A 14,453-nucleotide genomic window follows, 5' to 3' on the forward strand; every position below is an offset into this window, starting at 1 on the left:
TGGAAGATTAGATGAACCATCAAAAATAATTTACTGGTACAAAGAATTATTTTGTTTTTGTTTTTGTTTTTGTTTTTCGAGACAGGGTTTCTCCGTGTAGCTTTGTGCCTTTCCTGGAACTCACTTGGTAGCCCAGGCTGGCCTCGAACTCACAGAGATCCACCTGGCTCTGCCTCCCGAGTGCTGGAATTAAAGGCATGTGCCACCACTGCCCGGCTGGTACAAAGAATTATTAAAACAGTTACAAGTGGCTGATAATGAGGACAGTTGTCAGTTTTCACCACAACCCCCGACAGATGGTGAATAAACAGCCCTGACTAGACAGCTGCCTAGTACTTAGTGTTCAGTCTTTCCTAACCTATTTAGATACGCAAAATGCTGTCGAAGGCAGAATAATAGCTATGTACCACACAAAGAAAAAGAAGAAAGTGTACTGAGGAGGTGACTGCATGAGAACTGTAATCATTTTATTCCTAAGGACAGTTTAGATTTTCCTTTCATCCCCAAAACTAAGTAGATCCCAGTGAAAATAATACCTTTCATTGATATTTCCATGATCCTAAATATATTTTATGTGACTGGGCAGTGGTGGTGCACGCCTTTAATCCCAGCACTTGGGAGGCAGAGCCAGGAGGATCTCTGTGAGTTTGTGGCCAGCCTGGTCTACAGAGCGAGATCCAGGACAGGCACCAAAACTACACAGAGAAACCCTCTCTTGAGAAAAAAAAATTATATATATATTGCATATATATATATATATATATATATATGCAATATATATATATATAATTTACAACTAAAAGTTTTAATAAACATAATGTGTAAAAAGGTTAACTCTAAATGTTCAGCCCATATTACTTTCAAAACATTTTATGGATAAAAATGTATACAACAACCAAAAATTTCATAGAAATATCAGCAACTTTAGAGAATGACATAATTTAAGCAAGACTTACATTTGAACAATTTGAAAGAATAAAAAACCAAACAGGCCACAAATTCCAGCCTGTCACTATAAAACATTCAAAGTAATTTGTTTCTGCAAGCTATAAATTTTGTAAATTTCTCATCACCAATGGTAAGAATTTAGCTGACATAAGAGCTCTACAACATACTAATTACAATATAACAAAAGAAGCCTGAATTTTCATTCATGAGTTTAATAAATCATGGTTTATTTAATAAGGTGTATGGAGGAGTGATAAGAAGACTGATATACAATCAATAAGTCTTAAATCTCTTTTCATGGACGCCCTCCATCTCCCTGCTTAGCAGTACAAGGCAAACAGGTTTATTTGAACACATTCATTATAACTGACATCTTCAGAGAAATTAGAATGCAAATAGCACTAGGCGTTTAGTAAATAAGTCACAAGCCAAGAAGTTCAACTGTACAGTTTTGAAATCTAATATCAAAGAGTTTCTGAAACCTTAAGACTGAGTGATCTGCAATGTTTCCAACATGTCTTCAACTGCCTTAAGAGAGTATTTGGTTTCCTTCTTACTTCGACCTGCAAACTAATTAAATAGAAAAAAAACAGTTCAGTTAGTCTCAATATCACTGGAAAGTTCAAACATCACATTCATCTTCATACTGCTAATGAAAATATTATTGTATCATTTGTGTGCAATCACATATGTTTTTCAATATAACAAATTCAGAGTTTTACGGACATTTGCATTAGGGTTTCTCTTCAGTTAAAGTGTACAAATATTTCACTACATACTTGGGCAGTTTAAGCTGATTTTAATTAGTATGATAACCTATAAAAGCTTTAATTGGATTTGAAAACTACCCTAGAATCAGACTCTAAAGCATTTATGAACCACTGCACAACCTAAGTGAAGTTTAAGCACACACATATATAGGAAAAAAGTTGGTATCTACTTGCCTACCATACAAACAGATGTTTGGAATTTCAAGCAAGTGTTATATAAATGAAAGGACTTTAATTAAACATTTAAAGATAAAGGTGTACATACTTTAGCATTATTTAGAATAGGTCATATTTTTAATCTGAGATTTGTTAGTTAACTGGATGATACACTTCTTGTTTATTGAGATTAGATTTTATTATAAAAACCAAAAATAGTATATCAAGTTTTAGGTTCATGTATACAAAAGCAAATTCATAATATATTAAATCCAAAACTCGTGCACTTAAATCACTGAGGAATCATTGCTGAATACCCCATGCTGATTTCAAAATGAGTTTCTAACTGTGCTGACAATCACCATCATTTACATCAGCCTGATTTAACATAATAGATTTATCAGATAAATGAGTGTTACCTGTGAGGGTGGGGGAAAGTTTATTCTATCTGTAGTACTTATTTTCCCATGGTCAAAGTACTGATTAAAATGTGGTATTAACAACATCTAGTATTTCTAACACATTTTCTAGCACTAGCTTATGACTTACTATTTGTTTATTTCTTCTGTAATTAACTGAATTTGGTAAACTACTCATGACCTGTCCAGAAAGATGGACTGAGCAGCACAGGTGACAGGGGCACAGGCTTCATGACTGGTGACCTCTGACCCGACTATGCTCACACACACTAACTCCTACAGCAGTAGTGCTGCAGCCCAGTGTCTATTTGACAGAGGAGACAATAAAAGAGCATCTTAGACATGGTATGGGAAACACAAGGCACCTTGCCTTCCATAAGGTGTCAGCTTAAAGGAGGGAAATGTTAAAAACAGAAGATATGTTTATGAATTATGGTAACATCATATTTCTGAAAATAATCTCTCCTAGCAATTGAAGATTACAGGGAAGGTATGCCTCTCACTCTGTTGTCCAGTCATTAGATCTAACTTGGTGGGATTCAGCAAGCACAAACAGGCTTTTCTTTTACTGTTTACTCAGTGTAAACAGGAATGACTCTAATCACAAAATTTATGGACTAATGTTGAGAAAAGGCCTTGATGGGGTGAGGGAAAGGGTATAAAACAATTGTTCTCATTTATTATTCTATAATTATTCAAATTTCTTAAGAGCAAAGTGAAAATAAAAATATTTTGATGCCTTAAAATCTATTTTTCAATATAGGATTTTTAAATTTATATATAAATATAATTTTAAAAGTAAAAGTATAGTTTTTCAAAGTCAGCTAATAAAAAAAATACACACACAAGACAATGTCACCACTACTAACAACCAGTACAATTTCGGAAAAACCAAGCTACCTTATTTGTGTCAAAAGACATTTCAAAAGTACAAATATAAATCTATCATTTCAAGTTCTTCCTGACATGCAATTATTTAATCTATTCCAGAATTATATTGCAATTGAACCAATTAAGCCAGGATCTCATTTTTTCCTCAAATCATGATTTAATTTTCCATTTTCCAAAAGGACAGTCATAGATCCACTTGTACAGTCATAACAACATATGGATTGCTGACAGACAAATTTAACAGTGTATGGAAGAAGCGTTGATCTGGAAAATTGCCAGCAGGCTTACAATAAACTTTCTGAGCACTAAACCAGTGCCTGGTCTACTCAACATGCTAGACCAATTACCTAGTTAAAGAGCACGCAGTGGCCACATTTTGTTTCATTAGGGATAAGCAAACAAAAACTGCTGATAAAACCCCATTTTATCAAATTTATAAATATGCAGAAAAACACTGCAGTAACAAATATATACTTCATGCTTTACACTGGTTTATGTCTCGATACAAGTCCCTAAATTCTCAAATGGATCTTGAAGATTTATCTACTTATAAGAATGTGAGTCTGGAAGTTATTCTTCCAGTTATACTTGCTTGAGCAAACTATTCATGCCTGTCTTGTGGATCTTAAAACAACAACAACAAAACTCACCAGAAAGAACACAGAAACAACCAAACAATAAAACAATTCATTCTCAAATGCAGAGCCAGTGATGTATCCATTGTAATACCAGTGACACACTGTCCTGGTGTGTTACCCAGTAAGAGTGAGACACTGAGCCTGACATGGGGATGTACATCTGTACTCCTAGCACTGTGGAGTATGAATCAAGAGGACTGTCACACAGTCAAGGCCACAGCCTGGGTTTCACCAAACCAGTCAGAGCTACAAAGGAAAATCCAGATCTCCCATTGCTGAAAAAACAAAAAAACAAAAAAACAAAAACAAAACAAAATAAAAACACATCTCATTAGATACTACGGAATTTATAATTCCAAACCCAAAGACTCAAGCACATAAGCAACTCTCTCAGAGCTCTTTCTAAGGAACAGTGAGAATTACAAGACTTTATAAAAATAAAATGGATCTAGTAACATTGTAAATGAGGAAAGGAGATAGTGAGCTAACAGAGGAAGGAAGGAGTGAGGACAGAAGAAGAAGGGGGAAATGAATATAGAAGAAAGGGCAGATGTTACCAAGAACAGTGGTTAGGTCTATGAACAATGGCTTACAACACCACAATCATGTCAGTTGGTAAAGTAGCTCTCCTAAAGTAGGGGAAACATGTTTGCTTAAAGTCCAGGAGGCTTTTTGTCACTGAAAAGATAAGGCAGGGGAGTCCAAAGAAATCAGAGTCTTTAGTTTAATGATTATAGAGTATTTTACATGTAAAATGAAGAAACAAGAGGGGATGAATGTGATATCAATTACTCACATGAGACTATAATTGAAGAGGGTGTTAAAAACCATGACAGCACCTATCTTTGTTGGAGGCATCGTATGTGATTTAAGAATAGCAAACTGGAAGGTATTAGAGTTCCTGGGTTGACAACAGATGTCATTTAACCAATGCGTCACCTGAGGAGATTATTTAATCTTTCTGTGCTTGAACTTCCTCATTTGTAAAACAGGAGAGCTGGGTGGGGATACAGCTCAATGGTGCGTAAATTCATCAATGCTGTGTAGGCAGTACACATCTGAGTCAAATTCTGAACCCAGAAAATATGGATCTACCATCTATGGTTTTCTCTTTACTATATCAAACTAATTTTATGGAACAAGACTCATGACATATAATACAGACATGGACAAAAAATACTAGACACCCACATGGGTAAAAACTGACTCCTACTTCCTATCTAAGTAAAACCTTCCTAGTGGCTGGTGACTTAAATGGGAAGTAAAAGATACAAGGGTATCTCTCTTGACCTTGTAAGTATCTACAAAGTTTTTATCTGTGGATAAGTATCCACAGAATACACAGAGCAAAAAGCAAAAAGGAAATAATTAGTGAATTTGAACACATTTAACTTCAGAACATCAATTTTTCAAACTTATATTTTGTCAAAAATATTTGTAATAAGCAGTTAGAAATATTTGCTATACATACATCCAAAAGGGGACATAAAAATTAAGTCATGTTAACGGATAAAAAGACAGAGCTTATGAAAGAAGATATCCAAGTAGACAAGAAACGTATGAAAATGTTCAAACTCACTGCACATAAGGGAAATAAAGCATAAAAACATGAACTAACACTATGTACACACCAGAATAAGCTGTTGGTAAGATGACAATTCTCTAAAAGTATGGATGGGAGTAAATAATGAAAATTGTCTCCCCTAAAAAATAACATGTATTCTAAGTCAGTGTTACCAAATATATAGATGCACCAGATATACACATGTGCATAGAACAGAAAATATGTACAGGAAATTAAGTGTAGAATTATTAATAGCCCCCAAACAATAAATAAACTACACATAACAATTATCAAAAGTGAGAGACTCCAGCACAATAAAAATGAATAAACTGCAGACATACGTAAAGGTAACCTCGAACCTAGCAGTGAGTAAAATAGAAAAGACAAAATGAATACAATATAACTCCAGAACCTAGGAGGGATGAGTCAGTCCTCTTGAAAAAGACAGAAGGAATAAAAACTGGGAGGACCTACTACGACATAATGTGTGTACTTACTAGCCTAACATTCGCATTCTATATTGTCCAATGAAATGCCTATTCATAACTTGTGTTCTTGTTTCCACAAATGGAATAATTTAATAACAGCTGATTTAAAAAATGTATTCATGCCATGTCGAAAGATCAATTTCTGGGTAGCTAGTTGTTTCTAATAAAAATCTAAATAATCATTTATTGTACACACCATTAGCTTGTGCTGTTATATTGCTCCTATCTTCCCAATACATACATACACATGCGCGCACACACACACACAGAAGAGATCTGGGCTATGCCAACTACATTTAAAGAAACACAGACTAGCTATTTATAAGCATTCTAGGTCATAATATGCTAACAGAACTAAGATTTTCTATAATACATAATATACATAAATAAAGGTTAGTTTTAATGGTATAATTAGGGGGCACTGAACTTTTTTTTAATACTTCTAATCTTCTCCAACTAAAGAATGCTAAAACAACACTAAGAACAAATAAACACAAGAGAAAATCAAATGACATGTTTCAAAAACCTCATTCATATGCAATTTTCTAAACATTCCAATGTGATCATGTGGCCAACGGAGGCAGGATCTGTAAAAGAGAACCAGCTTTATCTTGGAATAAGATGAAGAAAAGAGAATCTAAGAACTTACAATAAATCAAAAATGAAAAAATTACAAACATTAGTTCCCTAAAGAGTAAGACTGGAGTTGATGAATCTGCAGATACCTAAAGAAGCTGGAAAGCGTCTTCACAACCTCCAAAACCTCCAAATCATAGGCATGTCAGAAAGTTGCATGTAAATGTGATTAAAGAAATTCAACAATGTATGACTTCAAACATTCAGCCAACACCTCTGCTTCCTGAAGCATAAACATTTCAAAGCACAAAGAAAAATACCAAAATCCAAAATCAAACTCACTAGGACAGAAACGTGGAAGTAGAGGAAGAAACGGCAGAAAGAATCTAAGGTGGGTGGAACTGCAAAAGCAAATGCCCAGTGGACAGCACAGAGCACTCCGGCTCTGGGAACAGCAGAGAAGACCTGAGCATTGTAGCCCCACGGAGTTCTGCGGAGCCTAACAGAGGACTGCAGGCAGGGGATCCAAGCCAGGTCTAACTGTGACAAAGACCAGACACAGTGTTACAGAGGAGTTCTCTGCAACACGGAGGGAAGACAGAAGAGACAAGTCAGGACAGCCACCCCCATCCCAACCCCAACTCCATCCCACATGCATTTCCTAACAGCTTAGGACCTCCTTCCAATGAGGAAAACAAGAATGTGAACAAACTCCAAACCACATTATTATGTTAAAAACTACAGAATGACAGAAAAAGGAGAAAAAAAATGAGTAAGAGGCAGGGAAAGGAAAAGCGATGTATTTATCACTGGAGTCCTGAAAAAGAACATCTGAGCAAGGAGGAACGAAATCTTAATTCAAAAAGTATCTTCTCTCAAATAACAGGACTGAATCCTGTAAACAAGTGTTCTGTGCATTTAGAAATACTGATCCAAAAACTATGAACAAAATAGATCACAGACCCCTGAATTTAAAGATAAAGAAAGTTTCCTTTGCACAACCAAGCAAAAGTCTAATTCATTTATGAGACAAAGTTGGGATGGCATTAGATTTCTGGACAACATTCTACCATAAGCCACTGGGAAGATATGGTTAAAATACATAAGTAAATGCAAGCTAAAAAGTGTATAAACTGCCAAACTGTCCAGTTTTAAAAAAAAGGCTGATGAACAAAGTCCCCTAGAACCCCAGCAACCAGAGCTGTTATACAAGCTCTGAAGGTGGCACAGGCAGTGCAGCTGTGAGGGCTGGCTAGTTCACCAGAAGGCCTTTCTTTTGCCTCTCTTTACTTCCTGAGACAAGTACCAATCAAGATGCATTCTCACATCCAGTATGGCTCTAAGCTGCATCCTCTAGTTTCACTTCTGTGTTTTAAAATTCCTTCATATTTAACAAATGAGATTTACAAATTAAAGGTTAATTATATCACAGAACTAATAGATGGAAGGTCATAAAGGAAGCATCTGATAAAGGCCCAAGACATTAACAAAAACTTCCAATAACAGACATTCAGCTTTGTAGTTTCCAGAGAGCAAAGTGACCAAGAACTCCATCAAGTAATCTACGTAACAAACTGTTGCTACTAACCTGATAAGCCCTGTTTATTTGACTGGCGGCCCAACTAGCATACTTGATGTTGTCCTTTTTCATTTTCGCACTGGCTTTTGGATTAGAAGCAATATGACTGGCAGACTGAAAACAAAAAAGAAACTCAGAAACAAAATTCCTTTCTAGTTAAGATAATAAAAAACATGTAAGAGTCATAGCTGTAGAGAGTTGATAACAAGTTTTAAAATACTGAAGCAAAACGATTTTAAAATAAAAATAATGTTGAATGAAACTAATGCTCAAAATTAAAATATAATTTAAAATACAGCATAATCCAAAAATAACGAGACAAAGCACATTTTAAAGTATATCTAAAATTATTTAATTATATAGCTACATCCACTCTTAAAGGTAAAAATTTCTGTCACTATAGAAACGTACTTTATAAACCACAGCATTTTACTTAGGATGTTGTTACTTCTTGCTACTGAAAAATATGAAATCCCCAGTATCACATTATCAAATATTAACAGAAAGAACCTCAAAAACAATTTAGCACAACTTCCTATATTAATAGGAGAAAATATATTCAGGCCAATAGAAATAATCCAACTTGACCAAAACAAGTTAATGGAGGTCTCTGACGTAAGAGGATACTTATCACTAATCGCTTTGTCATTACACTAGAGACCTTTCCAATTATATTCTACAGAACTGAAAAGTCACTACAGCTTGATCTACCTTTAAAAACAATGTAGTTTAATAAGGGATTCTTAGTGTAATATCTACAAAACAGCCTATAAACCTCTAAAATAACAGACTGGATTTAAAATATATCTCAATATTTCTGGGAAGAGGAAGGATGAACTTTGGTCCTATTCTTAAATGTACCTTATTCTTTATAAGGATCTGTCTATGAGACTCAGGAAAGGTTAAGCTTTTCTTCTATAGCTGGTCTCCTTCACAGTTTTTCTACTCATTCCTCTGCAGTCAGTGGATTATCTGTATTCTTGTATGAATTATTATCACATTTTTGCTATGAAACCAGGTAATGCAGTGGTTGAAAGACTAACTAACTAATCAAATGCGGGGCCTGGAATCCCAGCTTAACACAGGAACTTTACGGTCAGCTTTGAGTAAATTAATTATGTTTGTATTTCAGTTGCACTATTTGTGAATTTCAGGTAGCAATTAGAGTAGGTATTTAAATAGCTGATGTGACTATCTATTGATTTAAAATAAAAACTAGAACTCAGAGCAATGTCCAGCACACAAGATGCTCTATACGAGCAAATAATTCTTAGGAAAAGCCGTCATGGAGCTTTAAAGATGGCCATTTGATTTATTAGATACTGTTAACCATGGTGCATCTCCAAGCCACTCTAATTGTTTATGGAAGAATCGAAGAATTTTCTTCAAATTCTTTTGAGGCATATTTTAATCATATTTCTTTCCTAAAAATTATTTCATTTGTTTTTTCTTAGCACTCTATTTTCAATCAATTCTCTTTCACTGGCTTCAACAAGATGTTCATCAAAGAGTCAATAAAAAAGACTAGTATAACATTGACAACACTAATTGGGCTCAGCGGATATTTTAAAAGAGTACATGAATTTGAGAGGGGAAAATGAAGGGAAGGATATACAAGGAATTGGGAGGGAGTATAAGGAGAATTTTATCAAAACATTATATTCATGTTTGAAATTCTCAAATGAGAAATTTTCCAAAAGAAGGAAAAACAAGAGGTAAATCACAACTTAAAGAATTAAGAGACCTGTTAATTTCCCTAGCCTTTCTGATTGCAGTAAGGTGCTTGTTTTAAAAAATATTCTAAAGCTTGGCAAATCTTCCTGTTTCCCATAGCTCTTATTAATTGATGTTTTTAAGCTCTTCATGGAGCATGCATAAATGATAACTATATAATCCAACAAATAATTCTCAAACTGTTTTCTCATACTTCTAAAATATTTAAAATTTGATATACTATAGATTTTATTTCCTAATACTTTTTATTAGCATAGCTTAAAATATCTTTTATATTTATAATTAGGAAAGAAGTCCAATAACACTGGGTACACGCCCAAGAATAAGAAACAAATGAACAATATATATATAACACTTTAACAATACTGCTCAATTCTGATATGCCAAATCCATCTCAAATGAAATATCAAAGAGCAAAGACGTACAAACAATCACAGTTAGAGCTGCTTTGCACTTCTTGTTCATAATTAACTATGCTCATCAACAGAGTAAAAAAAGCAAGCAGGGAGAGATTCGGATGTTTAAATGCCAGTTGAACACATACATCAACTCACCATATACAGCCCAAACAGAGCTCTCATGTTTCTGTTGTTGAGTTTCAGTGCCTGTGCAAAATACTTTCTTGAAAGCTCGAGGTTTTCAAGTCCACCTTGGGTGTATTTGACCTGTTAAAAGTTGCAGATTGCTGAAACCTGTTTATTTTACTACTTTGAAATGTAGCATGTTCCATCATACCTAGGCATTAAGTAATGAGAACAGATATTCTGTAAACAAATGCAACATGCTCAAAGAATTCACCTTAAGACAGTTAATCTAAAATTTAAAACACACCCTTGCCCTTGCCAAACTATTCTCTGCTATGAACATTAAGATCACAGAGTAGCTTTTAAAACCAAAAGGTTGCCACACTAAAAAGCATAGCACAATTTTCGTTTCAATGGCCTTGCTACTGCACAACACTGTATTTTCTATTACCTGTATTATAAATCTACACTCCAAATATGAATTCTCTATTTCACATCTGTATTTTAATAACAAAAGCAATAGTCTTTTTATATTCTTTTATACTGAGTTCTTTGTAACCCTACAGCATTCAGTTATACTGTGATTCCTAATACTGTGCAAATTAAATACATAGTTCCTATAACTCATGAATTTTCTAGAATACGTATTTAAAAGCCATCCTCTTTATAAATGTCTTAGAAGCAATTAAATATTGACAACTGTGATGTAACTGATTCATAATTAGAAAAGAACAACATAAATACTGTATTAAACTATGAAGAATTTCAGTTTATCTGGAATTTTTAATTGAAAAGTTAGTATTTCAATCCATTATTTAAATTTTTTAACCTGTATTCCCTCACCACTCATTAGATGTTATAAAATGTTGATCAGCTCGTCTATCAAGAGGAAAACTGACTTAGTACCAGAACCTAATGACAGACAGAAGCGGCAAAGGTCAGCTCAGTGCTGTCGTGCCAACACTTACTTCCGCGTACTGCTGACAGTACAAGTGGTTGTGCGGGTTAGTCATCATCAGCTCCTCTAAGCAGAAGGCTGCCTTGGCATAGCTGAAAAATATTAATGGCATACAGCAATTTTAAGTCAAAAATTTTCTTACACATACCTTAAAATAATTGTAAAACCTTAGTGACAGTAGATATTTATTTCTAAAACTATTTAAACAGATTTAAAGCATTTATTAATTCAAAGTACTAACATCTAGACTTTTATTGAAATGAATAAACAAATCTATGTTTAAATCCCAAAGTAATATATAAATCATCAACGGCTACTACTTTTCTAAAAGTTGAATCATTACTGTGGTACCTACACACCAGTAACACAGGCTCCCACCCTTAAGAGTTCTACACAGCACAACTTCTGTAAATCCAGTGATCATTCACTATTGATGTTTGAACAGCTAAAGCAGCAGAAGAAAATATAGCATTTAACAAAATACTGTCTAATTGCTACACAACCTTCAACATATCTTATAACAAAGACTTTCCATAAGTTTATATTCAAATATCAAATCAAAATAAAATTATGTGTTTCTAAAGCTACCAATAATAGATGAAGTCGGACCTGATATGCCCTCCACTAACTACTAAATCAAGTGGTGCTGAAAACCTATGGGGAGAGCTGCCAGGGGTATTCTAGTAAAAACAGCTTTTAGACCATGTGATTATAATTCACCTTAATAATTTTATATGTTTAAAGCTATGTAACCATCCTCTCTATTTATGGAAAATCCTAAAGAACAATTAGCTGTTGCTAGATTTATTCCCAGTGAGGAGGTTACCCTACTCAACAGAACAAAGTTACTCTTAGTGTTTGTTATCAATATGCAAATATTAACATTTGGGATCTTTTCTGAAATATATATAGTCGAAATCCACACCTACACAGATAGTAAAAAGTAATTTCATTAAGTGTCATTATGCACTGCACTACCCAAAATATTTAAGTGTATTTATTAACCCATTTTATCTTACCAAAACCCAAAAAAGTAGAGAATTACTGTTATGATTCTCTAGCAGAGAACAGAGTTACAAGGAGGTCAACTCTAACCCAGGCTGTACCACTGCAGAGAGCCACAGTACACCAGTGCCTGTCTTGCTGTATACAGCTCCACACACCACTATGAAAAATTGTGTTGATAACAGCAATGAAATTGTCAATGGGCACAGTAGTCAAACACAAAGGGACCAAGGAACTAAATTAATTAATCCTGGAAACTCCCAAAAATCACACTTTAGATTTCTGGAGGATCTTACACACAGGTTCCTACCCAACGTCTGCAGCTTTTCAGCTCTTCTTATCTTTATACCTAAAACTTAGCATTCGTTTTTGAAAAGGTATCCATTAAATAAGTAGTTGAATAAACGACTAAATATAAATCTAAAACAAAACCACAAATGACTCATCTAATATCTACTTAACTAAAAAAATGAGAATGAAGTCTCTGTCTCAGACACTCAGTATCTCAAAATGTTCCTCTATCTAAGATGCCACCAACAATTCAAACTAAGGTTAAGATAAACTGTCTTTACAAGATTTAAGCGGGTTTTGATGCAGCCTATAAGAAGGTAAAACAGGGAACACTGCAGTTAAGTGGGTGGAATTTTCAGCAAATTTGATGGTGACTTATGTTTTATTGGAGTTTCTAAGTTTTCTGCATTAGGTATATCTTTACCTTGAAAAAATAAGATTTCCTTGACAATTTGAAATTTAAAAAGCACTTTTAGTTAGGAATTTTCAAAAGTACAAAGAAATTGTAAATGATTGCCCCCCCCTTTTAAATAAAATCTAATGTTAGTGTTTGTAATACACACTAGACATCAAGATTTCTATTGAAATATTGTATGTAGGATCAGGATCCATCCCTGGTGCATGAGCTGGCTTTCTGGAGACCACCACCTATGGTGAGACAGCTTGCACAGCCTTGATGCAGGGGAAGGGGTTTGGTCCTCCCTCAACTGAATGTACCAGACTCTGCTGACTCCCCATGGGAGGCCTTATCTTTTTAGAAGAGGAAATGGAGGGTGAGATGTGGGGCAAAGGCTGTGGGGGGGGGGGGAGGGAAGACAGGGGGGTCTGTGGTTGGCATGTAAAATGAATAAAAAATTTCTTAATAAATAAAAAAAGAAAGAAAGAAAAGAAATATTGTATGTGGTCTTATCCTGAGCATATGTAGGCCTATATACATTTACTCTGAACACAATTCCTTTACCCCGGAAAGAGATTCTAGCACAACACAGGATGGAAGAATGGCTCTTGGATGTAATATGCATTCTACATGACAGCTATGACTTTGATTCTAGATGCCACTTTCACTAATATCATGAACATGATTCCCACAGTCCTTTGTATAGACGAGGGCAAAGGCAACATACAAATGCCTCACTCATTCTGTTTCATTTCTGGTGTCATCTGCATGTAGTATTGAGAACAAAGTTAACTATTCACAAAATTAAGAAAATGCATCTGAATCTAATTCTATTCTTTTAAAAGGAAGGTCAGATACAATGTGATAGTCTTCAGACTTAGAGCTAAAAGGAAGAAAAGAAGTAGACCCTCACACCCTATATGGAGGATGGTGCTAATGCTGTGATATTTGTTAACCTCCACTAGGACTCTGCAGTAATCCTTTCACACTGGGATTTCCTCTTGTCACTACAGCAATAAAAAAGCTAACAAAAACATTAAATATCCAATAACCAAGTTCCTACAGCATTCAACATTCTTGATTAAACTTAGTTTTTAACCCAGGCAACAGAACACTTCTGCTCTGGAAGTTGATTTTCTTGGGCCTGAGGCTAATAAATGCATACAATTGACTGAATTTTTAAACAGCAGGGAGCATAATACTCTTTGTATATGAGAACAATTTGAACTCTAAAATTCACAATTTTGATTCCCTAAAAGTAATAGCTTAGTAAAAAGCCTTTCAGATTCCAAAGGACCCCATTTGTATTTGAAATAAAAGCTTATTTTCTGAACAAAAATAATTTAGTAAAACCAAATGACCCAGCTACAAGCTACTCACATATTATAACTAGCAATTTCATTTATTATTTTTCACTTATTTGCTCATTTAATTAGTTCCTCCTCATCTACAACAACAGGTGATTGACTTCATTCCAATCTTCTGGAAATGAGTCTAATGAACTTTACAATTTCA

The 14,453-nt window shown here is 34.5% G+C and overlaps 1 protein-coding gene across 1 annotated transcript in view; it reads right to left on the minus strand.

Moving 5' to 3' along the window:
• Positions 1–1,154: 1,154 nt before the first annotated feature.
• Emc2 (ER membrane protein complex subunit 2) overlaps positions 1,155–14,453 on the minus strand; it is a 34,250-nt gene continuing 20,951 nt past the window's right edge. Inside the window, exons 8-11 of the mRNA XM_059247781.1 lie at positions 11,256–11,337; positions 10,318–10,428; positions 8,039–8,143; positions 1,155–1,518 (exon numbers count right to left, since the gene is read on the minus strand). Of these exons, the coding sequence (XP_059103764.1) occupies positions 1,432–1,518; positions 8,039–8,143; positions 10,318–10,428; positions 11,256–11,337 (385 nt within the window). The 3' untranslated portion in view covers positions 1,155–1,431. The remainder of the gene's footprint in view (positions 1,519–8,038; positions 8,144–10,317; positions 10,429–11,255; positions 11,338–14,453) is intronic.

This window comes from Peromyscus eremicus, chromosome 20 (genome assembly GCF_949786415.1).
Source record: "Peromyscus eremicus chromosome 20, PerEre_H2_v1, whole genome shotgun sequence".
NCBI classification, from domain to species: domain Eukaryota; kingdom Metazoa; phylum Chordata; class Mammalia; order Rodentia; family Cricetidae; genus Peromyscus; species Peromyscus eremicus.